At 38.3% G+C, this 20,261-nt stretch overlaps 1 protein-coding gene across 1 annotated transcript in view; it reads right to left on the bottom strand.

Moving 5' to 3' along the window:
- The window catches only part of EFNB2 (ephrin-B2), a 19,620-nt gene extending 5,789 nt beyond the window's left edge, over positions 1-13,831 (bottom strand). The window contains exon 1 of the mRNA XM_009874185.1: positions 13,554-13,831. Within this exon, the coding sequence (XP_009872487.1) occupies positions 13,554-13,722 (169 nt within the window). The 5' untranslated portion in view covers positions 13,723-13,831. The remainder of the gene's footprint in view (positions 1-13,553) is intronic.
- Positions 13,832-20,261: the final 6,430 nt, after the last annotated feature.

A 20,261-nucleotide genomic window follows, 5' to 3' on the forward strand; every position in this document is an offset into this window, starting at 1 on the left:
CAGCAGGAAAATGACTCCATACCTAAAGCTCTGCTCATGCTGAAAGAGTATTTTTTTAACAGAAATGTGTTTGTGACAAAGAGCTTTGGGTATAAAATCAGAAGCATAACACAAATTCCTTGCATGTAAAGTGGAAATGCTACTCTCTCATTTGTATATACGATCAAATATTAGACCGTCCATCCAGTTTATTTTTATAAACCTATACATGTTTAAAAGAACAGGTTTGTGGGTTTTTTTATATTTAGGTCTAAATATGGATATATTTTAGAGGCCATTACTCACACACAAACTACCATACATAGCACTGTGCTAAAAAGACTAGATACTACTTAAATATTGACATTAATAAACATAATTAGTGATTAATACAAAGTTTCTCATGAGTATTAATATTCTCAGGATCCCACACTTCAGCTTTGTATTAATACAGCAACACATAGGAAACTAAACATAGTACGAAATTGCTAAACAGGTAGCAAAATATTTTAAAATCTTTTGATGGATAGGCACCTCTGATTTTCTGAGACCTGTCCTGTTTCACTGGTGTCAATTGTAAAACTAATAATTACAGTCAAAAGCACATTAACTTATTCAGTCAACAGTTTATCCACACCTACAAATAAACACATATAATTGCCCTAAAATTTCTATTAATTTTAAGACTTTCTGACAAAATCATCATAATTTATAGGCAATGTTTACAGCAGTCAGTCAAATATTATGTTCGAGTTCCGCATGCAGAGACACTGTGTGTCTGCATTCCTTGAATACAACAGCAGCTGCCACTTTATAAGGAATATAAGTTTGGGCTTTCAACTTTCAGAAAAAAATGACTTGTTACAAAATTATGGTTAAGAGTCTGCTGATACACACTTACTTAGGAGAAGCTAGCACACATTTTCAGTTTTATGAAACACAACATTCCCTCTTCCTTACACAAGAAGAAATGAAACTACTGAGACCAAAGATTTTCATTCCAGTTCTGCCCTTCCTTCCTCAAAAGATATAAATTATTAAAAAACACCCAAAACCATAAACCAAACAAACAAAAAAATGGAACTTGTGTGAATCAATCTATGATGTTTTACATTTATTTGCTTTTAAAACTTCACAAGTGTCCTTTACTGTACGAAATGCATTAGTCATAAATGCAGAGGCAGGGAATCAGTGAGCGAAGCAGAGTCAGCTGACAAGACAGTTCCTGGCTATGATTCTTACACAGTCCCCATGGAGAGGAAGTAATATTACATTTTAATATGTCTTCATTTGATTGTTATTGCTCTGCCTCCCAGGAGGCTAAGCCACTGTACGGATCTTGGCGGTTTTCAACCTACCAGGCTAGTAACATTGCTCTAATCAGATGGAGAATTAAGGGGCTGGATTTGTGCCTGTATATAGCTTTTCATTCACAAAGAGAATAGAAATGAAGGCACAATCACAAAAATTCAACTTCCTTCACTACTAATAACACACATTACAAAAATGAAAAAATGCCATCACAAATACTTAAAAGAAAACACCAGCAGACAAAAATCTCAGCCTCCTAATTCTGCCACAATAATTACCTATACTACAATGTTTTAGGATTATGAAAAACGCTACCTACTTGCAAATTACATATCATATCCTTTGAACCAACACACCTTTAGAACACATTTATTTCTAGAGCTTGAATATGACATGTACTACATAGCTGAAGAGAGAAATTACGATCATGTGAAAACTAAATGAACCTTAAACCACAGACTATAGGAAAGAATGAGTGACATCAACTGATGGGGAGAGGCAAAATTTGGTTTGTCCCTCCTTTGTGTGCTAGAAGATACAAGCCATTTGGCAATGTATCAAAGACATTGATGAGGTCATCAAGAACTAATTGCCACTGATGTGGAACTGGTAACAGAAAAATAAGAATTACAGATTTCTTTGGGGTAGATCAGTACTGTCCAATAGTAGTGAGTTTCGTCATTTTTTAATTAAATATGGCTTGAATTTGGCATCAGAAGAAAAGGTTTCTCAAAATCAGAGCTAAATAAAATCAAATAACCCTACCCATCTCCACCTTTCCCCAGCTGTGCTTAGAAACAGAATGGAAAAGCCTAAAGAGCAGCAAAAATCCACGAAAGCTTTAGATCCAATAGTAGTAAGAAGTTACTTAAAGCGAAGCTGCAGTTGATCTCATATGCACTCACAGGATTACTAAGCGCATGTAAAGCTTTTGAAGGTTTTTTGTTTTATAAAGTAATAGAACACTACTTTGGCCAGGCATTGTGTGTTTGTGCTCTGACTGCTTTCATCTGCTTTTGGTCCTTTTAATAACTCTCTTAGTAAAGCACCAAATAAATAATTCTTCTTTCCCATAAATTACCTAAATTTATGGGACAAGTTTAAGAACACCAGAAATCACACATTACAAACCCACAAATCACAGATCACAACACGTAGGTTGTTTTTAGACCAGCCAGGGATGAAGAACAAGGCAGCTGAGGTAAGAGAAGAGTGTTTTAATTAAATGAAATTAAATTCCTCCCCCCTCCCCCCCTTAGAAGCAATGCCAGATCTACATGGAGATCTGAAACAACCCCAAAAAATTGTTCAGGCCACTCACTAAAGAACAGGTAGCTTGGCAAATACTACTCCGTGTGAGCTGCTGAAAGCTTACAGAAAAGAAAAATAAACTAATTTCAACTCCTAGCAACTAACGGTTTACACTTGCTTGTAGTGACAAAAAATAAGACTGACAATGAAACTTTCACTTTTTTAAAAAATGGAACTGTCTTCCAATATTTAGCTATCTGCAGCCTGAAACCTGGACGACAAGAGCTAAAACTTAAATGCATTATGAATAGTTGCATGTCAATGTGTTCTCTGTGTTTCTATTTACAAACAATAAAATCACATCTTAACTTTCCTACTGATCTTACAGAGACATCGAAAGGACCTTCAATAAAAAATATGAGAAACTGCTGAACTTGCTCAATTAATACAATTTAGGACACCAAGACAGTCATGAAAAATGTATATACAAAGAGTTTACCAATAATTTTGCTTTTTTCTAACATGCTCGTTTTTTCACTTGTCCTTCTTGTAAAGTTAAGGTGGCAGAGGAATTTTGAATTTTCTCAACCTAAAGGCCTTTCAAAAACTTTTAGTCTCTCAATTTTATTCCACAAATTTCTTCAAATTAAGATTGTTTTTTTCCTAAATTAAAACTTATGAGGTTTTTACAAACACTCTTTAAGCCAGCCTTTTTTCCCTCTATCCACACACACGGCAAAACTTTTACATAAGGAAAAGGACAAGAATTGTCTCTTCTTTTCCACTTCTCATCTTTGTTGGTTTTTAAATTAAGTCCTATGTTGTACATCTCAGGATTTATAGCAAGTAAGCAGCAATACCCTCCTCAGTCAAGCTAAAACCAGAACAAAATGAAGTAAACTAATAAACAGGCCTCTTCTTGCCTGGAAGAAAACAAAGGCTCTCCAGTGAAACTCTGTGATTCACTGTTCTAACCACTGCTCTAAAATGTATCTTGTCCAAATGTGAATGGTGTGACTTGTGGTATTTAGATGGGACTCATGATACAGGAGTCTTTATACAATTCTCCATGAAAGTCTCCACATGTATTCACATAGTAAGCGAAGGACAGATTTTATTAGGGCGTCAGTTTTTTGGAGGAGGGTGCCACATGGAGGACACAAGCAAGACAGAGCCAAGAATACATACGGTAACATATCCTGGTATATACCAACAATTTTAATTCCAGACACAGTTCTGGAAATCTCTGGGCTCTCCTTCCCATGTCTCGTGTTGTCTGACAGAGAAGGACTGCCCAAGAATTAAGCACAAAATAGGAAGAGAGCTCTTGTAAAGTTTCCTTCATTCAGAGTGACTCTATTAATTCCAGGGAGACATGGCATCATACAAGAGAACAGGCAGCAAAAATAAAGCTCTTCATGTCAACAAAGTCTTTCCATAAAGGTAGAAAGAGACAGTGAACAAGACGAAGTTGGAAAATATCAAAAAAGCTGTGAGCTCTGACTGATTTCTGCTGACTATCATTTTAAAAACAGCACCACTTTATCTCTGGGTTAAAGAATAGCACAGCTGAAGTGTACTAAGCAGTAAACTATTTGCTGCATTATTATCCATTACAGAAGGTCAGAGCATCCACCCACCCACAACGAAATCTTACTTGCCTTACTGCTGTCAAGTGTCCCCTTTCAAAATTCTCATGGAATGATTTAGAGATCATTTAAAAAACAACATTTAAAAAATCATCTCAATTCTGGATCACTATGAACAATAATTTAAGTCTTTCATTACAGTTAAGCACTTATAAAAGTATTTCAGTTCTGTGTTTCACATATTTCACTCTGAGAAATATTGTCAGATAACGATCTACTGCACACATGGTTGCTTCTGGTTTACATAAACAAATTATGTATTTGTGAGCGCTGAAGGAACTGTGGCAGATGTAAGCCCACTAATTATGATGTATTCAGCGTATAGCAGAAAGTATGCATCTAAAATAGATTACTAGCTAGTTAACTTCACCAAACACAAACAGGTATTTTACGTAAGTTTATCCTTTCTCCTGGCACACTACTGGCAAAAGCCTCTCACGGATGGGGAGAAATATCTCCCCACTATGACAGCAAGCTTTGCTTAACAGTTCAGCTGAACAGAACTAATAGAATTAGTTAGCATCCAAGTTACGCTGATTGTTGCTAATGACAAGCGGGCTTGCTGTAAACAAAAGCAGAAGCTCTAACATTAAATGAGGACCTATTTTCTGTATCATAGAAACTCAACATCACTCTTCCAGGATGTTCATCTGCCTTGAAAATCTCTCTGGTTTCTGTCTGTAGCACTTGGGTAAGAAAGGGTTATAGGGAAAGTTCATATTAAATAAATAACAAACCTCTTGCTCATTCTACTGTCACTAATTGCATGCAATGATATTAATGACCCAGTAATTGCTATACGAGTAGCACTGAAGTGGAAAACATCATTTTGAGGCAGAGTTCATCTCTAGGTGGTAGGACTTCACCAGTGACTGAGTTAATGCCTAGTGACAGTTTAGAATATAACACTATAGATGAGAAAATGTGCCAGTCTCATGGTTATAGCAGTTCAGATGGACATGATGTTATTTGCTTTGACCACACAGAGTCCAGGAGTAACCCCAATAAAGCGCCACAGTCAGAGTTTGCCCTATAGATGAACCTCATTCCTTTCAGGGGAGATGCTCTGTACTATAACAATCTAGAGCAATTTTCCACATGTTTGCTTCAATAAAAGAATACCTTCATCTCCTGCTTTTACATCAAGCACAACAAAAGTGTGCTTTATTGCAAAACACAAAAAGCTATTTACATCATCGAACTATCCTTCGGCAACACAGAGTTTGGCACCTTAGCAGGGAGATCAATTATGATACTATTGGATGACTGTGCACTTGGCAAAGATGATCAGAAGTTAAGCGTTGTTTTGATTGCACTATGTTTATGCTTGTGTTTAAAACTTTAGAATACCCATGCAGTAAAACTTAATGGGGGAACATTGCTGAAATAAAGCAATCTGAATTTCCAAGGTGCTACAGGACCTCGAGCTCAAACACTCTCCGTAAGAAATTAAGGAGATTAGCTTCCTTAGAAATTATCACATAGGCACATCTTGGCTCATTTTAAGAACCTCTGATGGGATGGGTATGTTAATCCTCCAGCGTTTGGAATTTTGAAAAGTTGTAGCCAGAGAACTGATACTTTTAGTAATTATGTTCGTACAGGTTTTACTATTTCACTAGTGTTTTCACGGTATAACATCATTAAGCTGTTGGTTTTGGTTTTTATTTTTACTTCTGCAACACAAATTATTTAATTATTGCCTTGATTTTGTTACCAAACCTGCTGTGGCAGCCTTGGAATGGCAGGTGGAATTGAGTTTCAGCACAGGCTGGGGACAAACTGCAGGAAAGCAGCTTTACAGAAAAGGCCCTGGGCATCCTGGTGAACACTAAGGTGACCACACGCCAGCAACGTGCCCTTGTGGAAAAGGTGGCCGACTGCCTCCTGGGCTGCATTTGGCAACGCATTGCCAGCAGGCAGACAGAGGTGATCCTTTCCCTCTGCTCAGCACTGGTGAGGCCACAGCTGGAGCGCTGCATGTGGACACAGGCTCCCCAAGACAGACTCACAGCAATAAGTTCAGTAAATGCTCATGGAGATGATGAAGGAACTGTAGTATCTGTATAGGAGGAGAGGCTGAGGACTCGGAACTGTTCAGTCAGGAGAAATGAAGGCTCAAGGGGTTCTTATCTGTGTGTATAAATACCTTGTCAGGGGAGTAAAGACTCTTCTCAGTGGTGCCCAGTGACAAGACAAGAAGGAATGGAGACAAACTGAAATATGCAGAATGCTCTTTAAACCTGAGAAAACCTTTGTAAATGTGAGGATGACAGAGCACTGGACAGGTTGTCCCAGTAGGCTGTGGAGTCACTACCCTTGGAGATATTAAAAACTCAGGTGGACACAGCCCTGGGCTGTGGATTAGAAGATCTCCAGAGGTACCAGCCAAACTCACCCATTCTCTGTCACTGTGATGAAGCACACTGTTGTGGTCTAATGCATTTACGTGTTAATGTGAAATACTTGAAAAACAAATCCTTCTCAGTTTCCCTGGCACAATTTAGATTCTGACTTGTGTCTCTCTCACAGCAGCAAAATGAGCACATAGGGACTAGTCTGCTGCCACGGTTTAGTTATTTCTGCTGTCTTCATCTACTGAACAGAAAACAGACAAATCATGCTAACAAAGATCTGAACATGCTTTTTAAAATCAGTCTTATTAGCTTAATATGGACTCTTTTCTAAGGACTGCTAAGACTACCTTAAGACTAATCCTGGTTTTACTCATAGAAACATTTGCATGATTTCCTTGGGACTGAAAAAAAAAGCAACTGGAAGACTGCCCATTAGGGCTGAGTTTTATAGTCTGATTTATCAGAAATAAATCCTGAAATATCCCGCCTCCAAAGTTTCCAGAATTTACTGAAGTCAGAAAATAAAGGCCAAATTGGCATTTAACCCCATTTTTCAACCATTTCAACCCTGTGTTTTTGCTAATGCAGTTCTCACACAAAAGTACATTTCCTTCCAATCCAGCTATGTAAAGACTTTAATGAGGCAAACAATTTCAAGTATTTAAAGTCAATTTCATTAAAGCCTTTATAAATGCTTATGCAGTTCCTGGTCTTTTATTTTAGGACTTAAAATACTGCAATATGTAACAGATATAATACAAGCAGCTGTATAAAATAAAGACTGATCATTCCACTTGATGAGATAAATGCTCATCACCAAATTTAGGTAGAAGACGCAAGTTAAATGTGTTTCAGTATGTTAGTGTGCTTCTAAGTTTCAGTTTAGACAGATACTTTCCTCACAGCATGGCATGTCTTCCCAGTACACCCTCCCTTCATTTAAACAGTTACTCATATCCTGCACATAAAGCATAAAATACACACTCAACCCAAACTTCTTCTGCATGTAGTCCTATTAAGGATGTATAGGTAAATCTAAGAAGATATGCAACTTGTAGAAGGTCAGTTTAAGCTGATTTTTGTCAAAGCACTTCAAGTGTCCCATACTGTTGATATGTATACTATATGCAATGTACTGTATTTCTAGTATTTATCAACTGTTTATGACATACTAAAAAAGTTAGAAAAATAAATAGTGACTAAAAATATTAAAACAGCTTTCTATGAAATTTTAACATCTGTTTAATTCCTGAGTATTGCCTGAATAATTCTTTCTTCCAGTCTGAATAATTATTCTTCATTTTCACTTGATTCCCTATCTGTCTGGAGTACTTGGGGGAGTGTCGGGGACAGTAAATGTATTTTTTCACATCAATTAAAAAACTGTATTCCTGTATTTCATTTCCTTCCCTTGGGAATAGCAAAATAATAACAGATTTCCTGCAGAACTATCTCTGTCTACTTTAAAGGAGATAAACGGTCAGCATTGCCTAGGTAATGGCACCAAATATGAACAAAGTCCATCAATCTAAAATAGCCTTATTCTCTTACAAGACCTGTGTGGTCTGGGACAAAACCCCAAAGGACCATGACTCCATTAATCCTGTAGGTCTTAGACTCTCTTAGAAATCTGAAGCTGCACAGACAGTGATTTTTTTCTCTAATAATATTTGTATGAGCTGTATTTCTATTTAATTCAACAAGAGCTAAGTGGTATTGCTGATATATCCCTTAAAAGACTCTGAGCAAAGTCAAAGATTGACCTCTGGATATCATTTTACACTAAGAAGAAACCATTTATCTAATTTGCTGAGGAAGAAGGGGGAGAAAGGAAAGAAAAAAATTGTCATCTTTGTACGGCTGGAATCAGGGTAGCTATTATCATGTAGGCTTTCATCAACACCACCATCACTGAAAAATAAATAACAATAGATTCCTGGACCACAGAGTCTTTAACAAAAGGCATGAAAAATAAATTAAATTGAAATTCTGATACGGTTTTTCTCCCCATTTTTGCCAGTTCAGAATTAACCTCCAAACAAAGGAAAAGCCACTGTTGCCTTTCAGGTAGCTCTCACTACATGTCTGGGAGGTTGCAGGGGCCTGCAGACTGAAACCTGCCTCAGAGAGGTGTCAGAATACCCAACCAGACAGATTAGCCAGCACTTAAACTGTTCAGTCAGAATACTAAAATAACATTTGAATGTAAATGTATTTGGCCATGCAAAGAGATTTATTTTTCCCAGCTAGGCCACATTTCAGGGCACAATGCATACTGTCCTTTAATGTGTTCTTCCTCAGACAATTACTGCCCTTTAATTGTAACAGAATGACAAAGTGAAAACATAAAAAGCCTTGTGATTTTTTTAAACTCAGTTAATGTTAAAGTTTCAGAATGACTGTGTCGATTTTAAAAGCCACAGTGCTATTAAAGCAGTTATCAAAAAAGTAATGTTACTAGCCAGTATAAACCTTTAACACAGTCAGGGATCATATATATATGTGTGTATATATATATACACACATACATATATGTGTGTTTTAATTTCAGCTAGAGGCCAATTATGTAAGTGGGTCATTTGAAAAAAGTTGACAAAAAACATTTAAGGAAAGCTGCATATTCCACTTTGCCAATGTCAAAGCCAATGAACATTATTTGCTCGGCAAGCTTGGCTAACGAGGTTGCAGGCAGAGCAAGCATTTTAGAGGAACCTCTTCTAGGACCATTCTGCAGCCCCTTCGCAAATCTGTAGCCATTCATTTCCAAATTTTGAACAGGTGAAGACTTCACTGAGGGCGGCAAGACTTTGGAATAAATCGCCCAGAGATGTTGTGGCTGCCCCCTCCCTGGAGGTGTTCAAGGCCAAGTTGGATGGAGCCTTGAGTAGCCTGATCTAGTTGAGAGGCATCCCTGCCCATGACAGGGAGGTTGGACTAGATGATCTCTAAGGTCCCGTCCAGCCTAGGCCATTCTATGATTCTATGACTTGGTTTTTAATGCTGACGATCCCAGCCTATAACCTTCATTTTACTTATGCAAAAGAAGAGATGAAGTGAGCAGAGGACGTGCTTGCTAGGCCAAAACTATCTCAGGAGCGTTTACGGCAGCTGGAAGATGAGCAGCACTGCTCCCTTCCCGCTGGCGTAGCTTCCACAGGCTTCCCCAGGGCGCTCCCTCCATGCAAACCCTGGGCTCCACAGCCCTCTCCATGCCCTCTGACTAAAGGCTAAGATTGTTGGGAAGTGTTCAGGACAACTCCCGTTCACCAAAAATAGGCATCTTTGGCATATTATATACGCTTGTACTATGTTAACACGTCTCCCTCCTGTACGAGAAACACAGCATCTGAGAGAGGTACCGAAGCAGCTACAATACAGCCCAAGTACTTGCACTCTCCTAGCATGGAGAAGACACTTGTTCTGAGCAATCCCCAACAGCAGAAAATTATACTTCATTCCCTAACCATGCGAAGACATAAAAAGACTTTTTAATGCAAACATCAAGAGTTGCAAACCCGCATACCCTTCTTTTGCTTAACTTTCCCCTTCACACAGATATTTATGTTGCTGGGCTTGATGCATCTTCCTGTGTGAATCTGACTAAGGATTTCCTTATGTTAGCTAAATGGCCACATATTTTAGGATTATCTATCATTAATGTTTCTGAGATCTCAAGTATGTTTGACCTTCCTCAGTTCTGCTGAAGAGAAATCAGGTAACTGTAGGAAAATTAATCTATTAATTTCACAGGAATCAAAAATTGATGATAGCAAAGAAGAGAAAAGCAAGGGCACTGTTACATCATTTATTCACTTCACAATACCATTCAGTATCATCCTTCCAAGTACTTCTGTTCACAGAATTAACTCTTTGGATCCCAGTAGTCACACTGAGGAATATCTTGCCAAGAAATGGATTTGATTGCTTTTGCATTAAAGTACCATTAAATGTGGAAAAAAAAAAAAAGTTTCAGAAACTCATCCACTTTGTTAAAAAAATTGTGAATTGTGGCATGAGAAAAGCTGCATCTTCTATATGCTTAGACTTAGGGAAGTATTAAGGAGAAAAGATCTCCTGCTATACCTATCATGAATACATCTGGATGATATAAAAATTATGGCTTGAAGAATTCCTGTACAATCACATCTCCCTAAAGGTACTCGGGGTTCAGGAAGCTGCCTCATCCTGTGTTCTAACTCCTCATCCCAAAATGACTAACCCCCTAATCTGAATAGAGATTTTCCTGTTTAATACAGCTCCACAAACCACACACTATTACCTGAGAAAAACAAACCATGTTTTCAAATAATGGCAAGATGATAAAGGTACATGACAACGCACAAAACACGTACAGGGCTGACCCAGCCTGCCAGCACAAACAGCACGAAATTAGGCTGCCAAGGCTCGGGAGTCAGTGGGAGACCCACTGCATTCCCCTTTTCGGCCTGAGCACACCTGTTATATTACACGTCTAGGAGTAGGGATGTACACAAACAATTCATGGCCTGATTTCCATACGTCATTAAGATGTATTATATTACTTATAAAAATGATGGTAAATATCCTGACTACCAAAACTTGCATCTGACAAGGCTGTGTCAGATCATGAGCTCCAGCATCTCTGCAAAATCGTGTCCTAGCTGAGCCCTGGCCTAGATTTCTACCCCTCTTAGTGTTTCTCAGACTGACATCACTGAATTCATTGTTTTCTCCCTGACTGACAGAAAAGCAAGACTTTTAGCTTCAGGATGGCTGGATTTTAAGGGTATGGGGGGGTTGTTTGTGTGTCCAACCTATTAAAATGTATGGGTACCCTTGCTGCAGCTCAGTTAGTAGAGTAGCAATATAGTAATAAATTAGCCATTTGTTTATGCCAGAATGAGCAGGGAAAGTAATATCCTAAGGCACTCATGTATTAATGCAAGGCCAGCGAGATTTTTGAGGCATTAGGCTGCAGGCTGAGCAAGTTCTTTCAACCAAACTATGCTGTAATCTTCCAGGAAATGCAACATCTATTATGTCTTATTGCTATAATGAAATAATTATACAAAACTAATGAAAATGAGACATATTTAATAATTCTCTGGGTAAATCCACGACATAGCTATGACAGAACTGACAGGATATCAGAAAGCTCCATTTGTGCCCATAATTTTCAGGTAATAATTGTAACAGTGCCATTTATTCCACTACAGCTGGTCTGCTGGATGTTTTTAAAAGCAGCACTAAATACTGAACATATTTCATCATTAAAACCAACTATTTGAGTGTGGTCATTTTTGTGCTACACATTTTCACTGGAGTTACAGACAACTATCTCTCAACATCTGATCTTGTGGATTTACCCTGGATAAATGTCACTGGATTTCAGTGGGAAGTTTGTCAAGGTTAAATGCTGTCTAAGTGCTATCAAGTTTTTATATATCCCCTGACTACACAGAGAAAGCAGCTATATTAAATGACCTTTTTGTCAAAGCTTATATATGGTTTATATCTCCCATAACTGTTATTTAGTAGTTTCTACATTTAATAATTAATACAGTGAATTTTTACGTAGTTCCTCTGACATAAAACCTGTCTTACACACAGTCTGTACCATTATGGATATAACTGGGAAGTGACTGTTAATTTATATTAAATGCATCTCCATTTTAAAAGTAGTTGCTCAGAGCACTTGTAAAATTACTAATGTTTTTATCTATAAAATCTAAGAAATATTTAGAGTGGCAGACATTACATGAAATTTTCAAGGATGTTGCAGAAGTATGTTTGGGGATAAACTTTTTAGCAGGGTCTACTGCAATAGGACAAGGCCTAATAGTTTTAAACTAAAAGAGGGTAGATTTAGACTAGATACAAGGAAGACTTTTTTACAATGAGAGTGGTGAGACACTGGAACACGTTGCCTGGAAAGGTGGTATTTGCCCCATCCCTGGAATCATTCAAAGTCAAGCTGGACGGGGCTCTGAGCAGCCTGATCTTGTTGAAGATCATTGCAGGGGAGTGGACCAGATGAACTTTAGAGGTGCCCTCCAACTATTCTATGACTCTATTAAATAAGATGCACCAGTTTCTAACTTCCTTGTGCTGCAGAAAAGCTGACACACAGAATTTATCCATCTCCTACTAAGTGGAGATCCTTGCTCAAGACTCCAGAAGTCCCCATGGGGCTAAATAAGACCTTCAGGCTACAGCATTACAATGACAAAGCCTAGACTAATGTAAATTGTTGTTGTACTGCTGAGGTCTCAGCTTATGCTAACTCCTGATTCACATCATTAACTTTAAACATCATAAGTAATTTGAATCACTAAACACAGTGGCTACCTCCAGACTCGCTTTCAGCCATAAATCCCTGATCAGACTAAAACTCACACAACGTTTACGTTTTTGGACACAGGCCTGTATCATGCACATTCTTTTTATCAGGAAAAAGGTGGAAATCCAAGATCATGCTAGTCTGGATTTTGCCCAGGAACGTTCTCAGCAACTGTAAGGACATAGTAGGTATGTGCAATGTGGCCAAAAAAGTGTTTCCTTTGAGAATCCCTGGGCCAGGTGGAGCAATGGCCAGTCATCTCATGTAGGATGGCTCAGGTCATAACGGCCAGGCCACTCTAGTCCCCACTCCAGGTCCATGAGCACCTAAGGCAAGGCTGATAGCATGGCACATCCCCAGAGCCACGAGCAGAAAACAAGGCTGCGAGCGGCTGCGCACAACTTTCAGCATGAATACAGGACACAATATTGTGCACAGAAGGAGAAGCTCTTTACAAGCATAGGAGTACAACCTAATTTGGGTTACGTAAAATAAGGGAAAAAGAGACAGAGGCCCCATGGATGTCAGAAATAATGTCGAAAACATGCTGGGAAGAAAATATTTTCAGAGAAAAAAATACAAACCCATTCACATTCTTCTTACTTTGCTTATAATGTTCAAGACAATATACAAAAAAGAACAAGCAATTATATTTAAAAGAATGAACAACTGAAATTTTGAACTTACATATGACGTAATAATCTTTGTTCCTCTGAAATTCCAGGCCCCAGAGATTAGGACTGAACTCTTGAAACTTGATGGTAAACTTAACATCTTGATCTGGTTTGGCACAGTTGAGTAGAGGTGTATTGTCCTTTTTAATAGCACAGCTATCTGCTTGGTCTTTGTCAACCATGTAGACCTTATAATATTCATACTGACCAACAGTTTTAGAGTCCACCTTTGGGCATATAATATCCAGCTTGTCTCCTATCTGTGGATATAGTACCAATCCTTGTCCAGGAAGGAATCTAAAACAGGGGGGAAATAAAAGGGGAGCGGGGCAGGGGAGAGAGAGAAAAACGAAAAATGTGAGACAAGTGATAAAATCTCATCCTCAGAAGTATTAATTGCAGTAGACAGAAAGGAACAAAAACCGTTTACAAAACCAAAATGACAAACGGAGCAAACCAGATCTTAATAATTTGGGCCTCACTCAATTTTATACCAACATGATATTTATTTAGATCTTGGAAATTACAAATAGATTGATTTTTATAGTAGTTATTCCAGTTCCAGGAGCTCGAGTACGTTTTACATCTCTGGTAGGCACTGATATTTCTTTCACATTTGGCCACTTACAGCAGCTAGTATGCCTGGTGGGCTACAATCCCATTTTTCTGCTTTGCTAACATTTCTATTATTCTTGCATCTATTTTGTTAATTTTGGACACAGGAGAATGACAAGAACAATCTTTTCAAAACCCCTGAGCAGCCATGTGCGAAAGGAAACAGGCTTTAACAAGTGACAACATATTGATATTACTACTGTAACGCAAAGGAACTTCAGTCACTCACCAGGATCATGCTTACACACCTGGGGTGGACAGAGATCTACCTGACCCAAGGATCTCATATGCTTCTGATGAAACACTTTTCCAAGACAGTGTGACTGCTACACTGCAACGATTTCTTTTCCTCATAAACTCCACCATTGCTTTAGCTCTTTTTTTATTCCTTGGTCTACTAGTTAAACATGGGTGTGCTTTTTTGCCTTAATATAGATGAAGACTTCCTAGACAAACTGGCAGTGAGATGTAATGTTTGGTGTTGGACTCGATATTGTACCTTTCCTACTCACATTTATTAACAGGCAAACTTCATGACATCTTCAAGAAAGAAAAATATAAATAATTACTTATAGTATTGATTCACCCACAAAATGAAGAGCCTTGTTCTCACATGGACAAAAGCCACAGCAGGTTTGTTTATTTCTTTCTCCGTAACATGTATTTGTTCTAATTAAGGCCAAGAAGTGTGTGTTTTAGAACTACAGCCAATGACACAACATCCTTGAATGCACAGACCTAAAAGACTGACTTTCTTTCCTCTTTCTCCTGCTTGCCAGCTTTTTCCAAAGATCTTCCTTAATGGAGAATCAGCCTGAAAAACTGACTGAAACAACTGCTGCCTAATGAACACCCTTCTCCAAGTGCTAGCATTTAAACACCACATGTAGTAAATCTAGCTTATTCACAGGCAGCCTTCCTGGAAACTTTAAATTAGAGTATTAAGGGCCAAGCAGAACAAAGCTGTAGGCGTTGGTGACCTCCAGCCTCTGGCTTGGCTAAAGGAGCCCACCAGCCTGTAGCAGTGCTGGGAGAGAACTTACTAAGTAAGAGAAAAGGACGACGTAACACACAGAGTTTCAAACCCATCATTTACAAACGCTTGCTCTCACACAACGCAAGTTTATGATCTGCGCTAATTGAGCGGGATTATTTTCACTCACAAAGCCTGTGTAAGAATTACATTTGTTGTGAAGCAGCACATAGGAGGACAAAGACATGTAATTACAGATTTAGGGAAAAAGAACAATGAAATGTTATGGCAAGAAAAGCGACTGTTGATGTATAAATCACTGTGCTCTTTTGTGTCTTGCAGTCTAATTTCCAGACTACAGAAACTATGCTTGGCCACAGCTGTTCAAACTGAGACACACTGGAGACGAGGTGAAGCTCTGTCTCCCTCTCCAGTTTTCGGACACGCCAAAGGAATGCAGTGACTCTCACCACCCGAAAGCCGAAATAGAGAAACAAATGTGTGGCCGTCAAGCCAAGGGGGTTGATTCTCCCCCTCTCCTCTGCTCTGGTGAGACTCCACCTGCAGTACTGTGTTCAGCCTTTGGGCTCCTGACAGAAAAAGAACATGGACCTGTTAGAGCGGGTCCAGAGGAGGACCACAAGGATGATCAGGGGGCTGGAGCACCTGTGCTATGAGGACAGGCTGAGAGAGTTGGGGTTCTTCAGCCTGGAGAAGAGAAGGCTCCAGAGAGACCTTATAGTGGCCTTCCAGCACTTGAAGGGGGAGTCTGCAGGAGAGAAGGGGAAGGACTCTTGATCAGGCAAAGACATAGGGACAATGTTTCTGAGTTAACTTCTGCCACCTGAGACTGACTTTACCACCTTGTCTGACCACAGCCCCATTTTACTTTCCTCCTGTGCAGCAGTGTTGTACCAGAAAGATGAAAATTACTTGTACTCTCCCACCTGCACGCCAGGACAAGGGCCAGTCACTGTATGATCCCAACACTGCAAACATTTCTTCCTGCCAGTAATTCTTCACGTAATGGGAATGTGTAATATGAAACACATGAGATTTCAGAGGACCAGATCTTTGTTTTTATCAATTTAGATTCCCAAGCATAACAAATATGGAATTCCTAAGATTAGAAACATGCACTTGCATGCCATTATCAATAATATGACATAAAAGCTGCCCTGAAAAACAAACTGATTTCGATTTCAGACGTTGTGTGTGTGTGGATATAGATACATGTGAGAGTGTGCAATGAAGCAGCAGCACTGTATGTTCCCCCCACGCAAATTCTGAGTGCAAGCAGGACAGGTTCAGGGACAGCGTGCCAGGCAATCCGCAGGAACAACGACCAGAGAGAAAGCACACTGGTGTGCCTTGGTTAGGTAAGCTGGGAATTGCCCCATAAAAGGTAGAGGACAGAACCACCCCCAACAGACAGCTAAAACACATTTTACAAGAACTTTAAACTGACAGACTAGTTAGACTTTATGGCAGGGGAGTATTCTCTCTGTGGCTCTGAAGCCTGTACAATTTGAGAACTAAAGTCAGTAAATCTCCTTCCACTTGAGTTTCTGAACTTGTAGGATCTAACACTGATGGGATTAGGAAAGAAAAAAGGCCGAAAATGAAAGGATTAATCTGAGAACTTGATGGTATTGAAATTTTTTCCACAGTTTGCAGTTTTGATCACGACTTTTGGGAGAAAGATATTTTTCCAATTTACTTTCTTTATTTTCTTATAACAATAAAGCACAAATATGGATGGAGAGAATAAAACAGTTTCACCTCATGCATTTCCATTTGACCACAAAACTCATAGTGGCTGATTAGTAGTAGGCATGATTATTATCCTCGCATTTGTGTAATGCTTTAGCTACTATATTTTCATAAAGACTTTAAATAAATCATTTACTTGGTACTAAGCATTTTCTGAAGCTATTTATTAAATATCAGGAGGATTAAGACTACTGTTTTATGATCCTATTTTTGAAAACCTTACATCTGAAAAAAAAAAGAAAAAGGATAATGTATATTCAGCCTTGGTAGAGGTTAACAAAAACTTCAGGATAAATCCTGAATCTTTATTTCTGCCAATGCTGATGTGGACTTAAGCATTCCGCAGTAGCATGAATACTTAGGAAATGTTGGCAGGATGGCATCTGTAAAAATCAAGTTAATGAACTGGCTTTAAAAGTCTGATCAAAATGTGCCTTCAATTAATTAAAAAACTTTTTTTTTTTCTCAGGCCGAAATATAATAAAGATGGAGCACGAGGTTTTCAAAATCCTGTGACTGAGTTAGGTTTTCAGAATCCTGGAGGCTGGTTTCCTCTAATGGTTACTTGGGACAGTGACACACAATTTGAGCAGTCAGGATAGCGACAGCACTGGAACCATTGCTTTCTATAAAAAGCTAACCTTCTAACTTTCTGCTTTTCAGCTCTAAATTTTGTTTGCTGGGAAACCTAGATACCAATACAGGCCTCCGCACCCCAACAGAAACTTAGGAGAAAAGCTCAGCGACTTTCCCGACTCATTTCTGTCAGTGGTCAGATACAGTGAGACTAGAGCCCTCGAAGAATCTTGCTCACGTTTAATAATCCTAGTGCTTACTGTGAGAAAGCACAAAAAAGTATATTAAGTGCAGTAAAAGCGGTACGACGAAATTCATGTGCTCTCTGTCTGGCACTTTTGGATAGAGGGCATTTTTCCTGTCAGCCCCAAATTGGGGTATTATGGGCGACATTTGACATCTGTGCAAAAAAACCCCCATGGACGTGAATCCCTCCCACGCGTCCAAATAGCCATGCAGCTTATCAAGTAACAGAAACATGCAGAGTTCCCAAACCTTTTTTTAAAATAAGTATTAGACCAAAAAAGCCATGACACATGAACAGAAAATAGAAGCAGAGTAGTCCATTCCCCACTCCCACCAATTTTAAAATAATTTTCTGTACCACATTATTTTAAGGTCCTGCAGTTCCTGGCACTAATGTACCCTTACTAGTCAAAGTCATAAGGAAGTTAAACTTGGTTTTCAAATTTTACACAAAAAATAAAATTTGGCACATCCAATCACATTAAAATATAGAAGTTTTCCTTAGTGTTAACCACTTAAACCTATTCCTAATAGTAAACTCTCAGAAAAAACACACATTAGAACTGCCTGCACTCTTTTTCATTGACAATATTCTACTATTCCTTACTGCGCAGACATTTCTGAAATCGTAAAATTACCAACTGTTAAAATTCTCAGAGAAATAAATTCTTTAAAAGATTTTAATAATCAATATTGATTGATGTTAGACATGTTGTGATGCTTTTCCCAGCTTGTAATACTATATATACACACATACCATAAATATATATACGTATACTTAGCTTTAACTATATACTAGTAATTGCAAAATAAATGCAATTTTAGAAAAACATGTTAGTACTTGTTGTGAGTCTTGTATATTTAACTGGGGAAGCAGTGCCAAATTTCTGTGCTTTAATACTTTACCTGAACTAATTGGTGTAGGCAGTTAGCTTTAAATTAATGTAACAAAAATAACCCTAAAAATGTGAACAATCAAGACGCTTCTTAAAATGCAGCCTGAAACCTTCTGTTGGGGAATCCTACCCACTTAGCTTTATGAAGTTTAACCACCAGCCTGACTATAAAGTTATTCATTGAAAAGTTTTATTAAGGAAATGTCATGAATACTAATAACACAGTATTTTAGTCCGTTACTTGTACAAGTGAAAACTGAAACAGAATACAGAGCAGCATTTCACATACAAGTCCCTACTGTTTGAAAAGAATTATTATTAAATAGCATATGTATTCATCATCTGGATTTTGAGAAAATAACAACATTCATGTTTTGAATATGATTTTGTCCACAGTAGAAATATTTAAACAAGGCAAAAGTCCTACCAGAAAAGTAAATAAAAGCTCCAGGAAAAGGTCCTAGTGACTCCAGTGAAGTAGCAGTGGGCTGAATGAAATGAAAACCAGTTTACTGATTCCCAAAGACTTTGAACTCAGTAAAACCGTAGACCAGACTTCTTTGGAAACAGTCCTTTGCTCCATACAGAGCTTTTACATTAGTTTCTGTCATACTCAAAACCACGTACAAAGATATGCCATGTGGATATAAGGTATACATCCAGCTGTAAACCTGAAATGCTTCTCTGCAGAAGCAGTGGTTTTATAGGACTGATTTCACTTTAGTTTAAACGGATTAAGTGAATGTGAATTCAATGAGCAAACGATCAGTAACTGCTGCGGAACAGATAAAAAAAAAAAGCTTAATCAAAAAAGATTAATGTGGAGTCTCTTTCTCAAAACAGGTAGGGAATTTGGTTAAAAAGAAAGGCCCTACTCTTATGTGAAGTCTCTGCAAGAAAAATTACCATAGTGTGACACAGCAAGATGACAGACTGGCTTCATTCACAAGACTAGCGAATGAAACTTTGAAAACAAAAGAAGTACAGCATCTCGTATTATTAAAATTCTTTTGAGTGAGTTTTGAAAGCTACTTTTCTTTGCCAGTGCAGTATTATTAAGTTATTTTAATTCTATAAAAAGTTTTACAGAACATGCTAAAGGGGGATGGTTTTGAATTTAAATAAAATTTAAGAAGTTTAATCTGCTGACCTTTATTTATATGTAACATTTTTCCACAGTTAATGAAACTATTCATGTAAGCAATGGCTTCTTCCATTAACAGGACGTGCAGGCTAGAAACTAAATGGAATTCAAATAAATAAACAAATATATTCATGCTCATCCCTTAAGATTCTTAATGGCAAGTACCATGTTCCACAAAGACAGGTTATAAAACACCATAACACAAGTTTCAAAAGCTGCAGATCTTGTATTTCTCACTTCTATTGGTAAGGAAGAACCTCTTTTCGGGGCTCAGACTCTCCTGCAATAAAATCTGCAGCAATCTCATAAACGCTTTGAAGCAGTCCCCTGAAACTGTGGTTAATCTACATCCCAGCGTTTGTGGTAACTCCTTGTCCTCCCTTTTCTTCATCTCCAAAGGAGCCCGTCGTCCTTTAGACTACCTGGGGGAAATGCTTGCAGTGCACTGACAAAAGGGAATGGTCGAGGGTGTATTTTGTTTTAATCACAACCCTAGAC

Source organism: Apaloderma vittatum, unplaced genomic scaffold (assembly GCF_000703405.1).
Source record: "Apaloderma vittatum isolate BGI_N311 unplaced genomic scaffold, ASM70340v1 scaffold548, whole genome shotgun sequence".
Taxonomy (NCBI): domain Eukaryota; kingdom Metazoa; phylum Chordata; class Aves; order Trogoniformes; family Trogonidae; genus Apaloderma; species Apaloderma vittatum.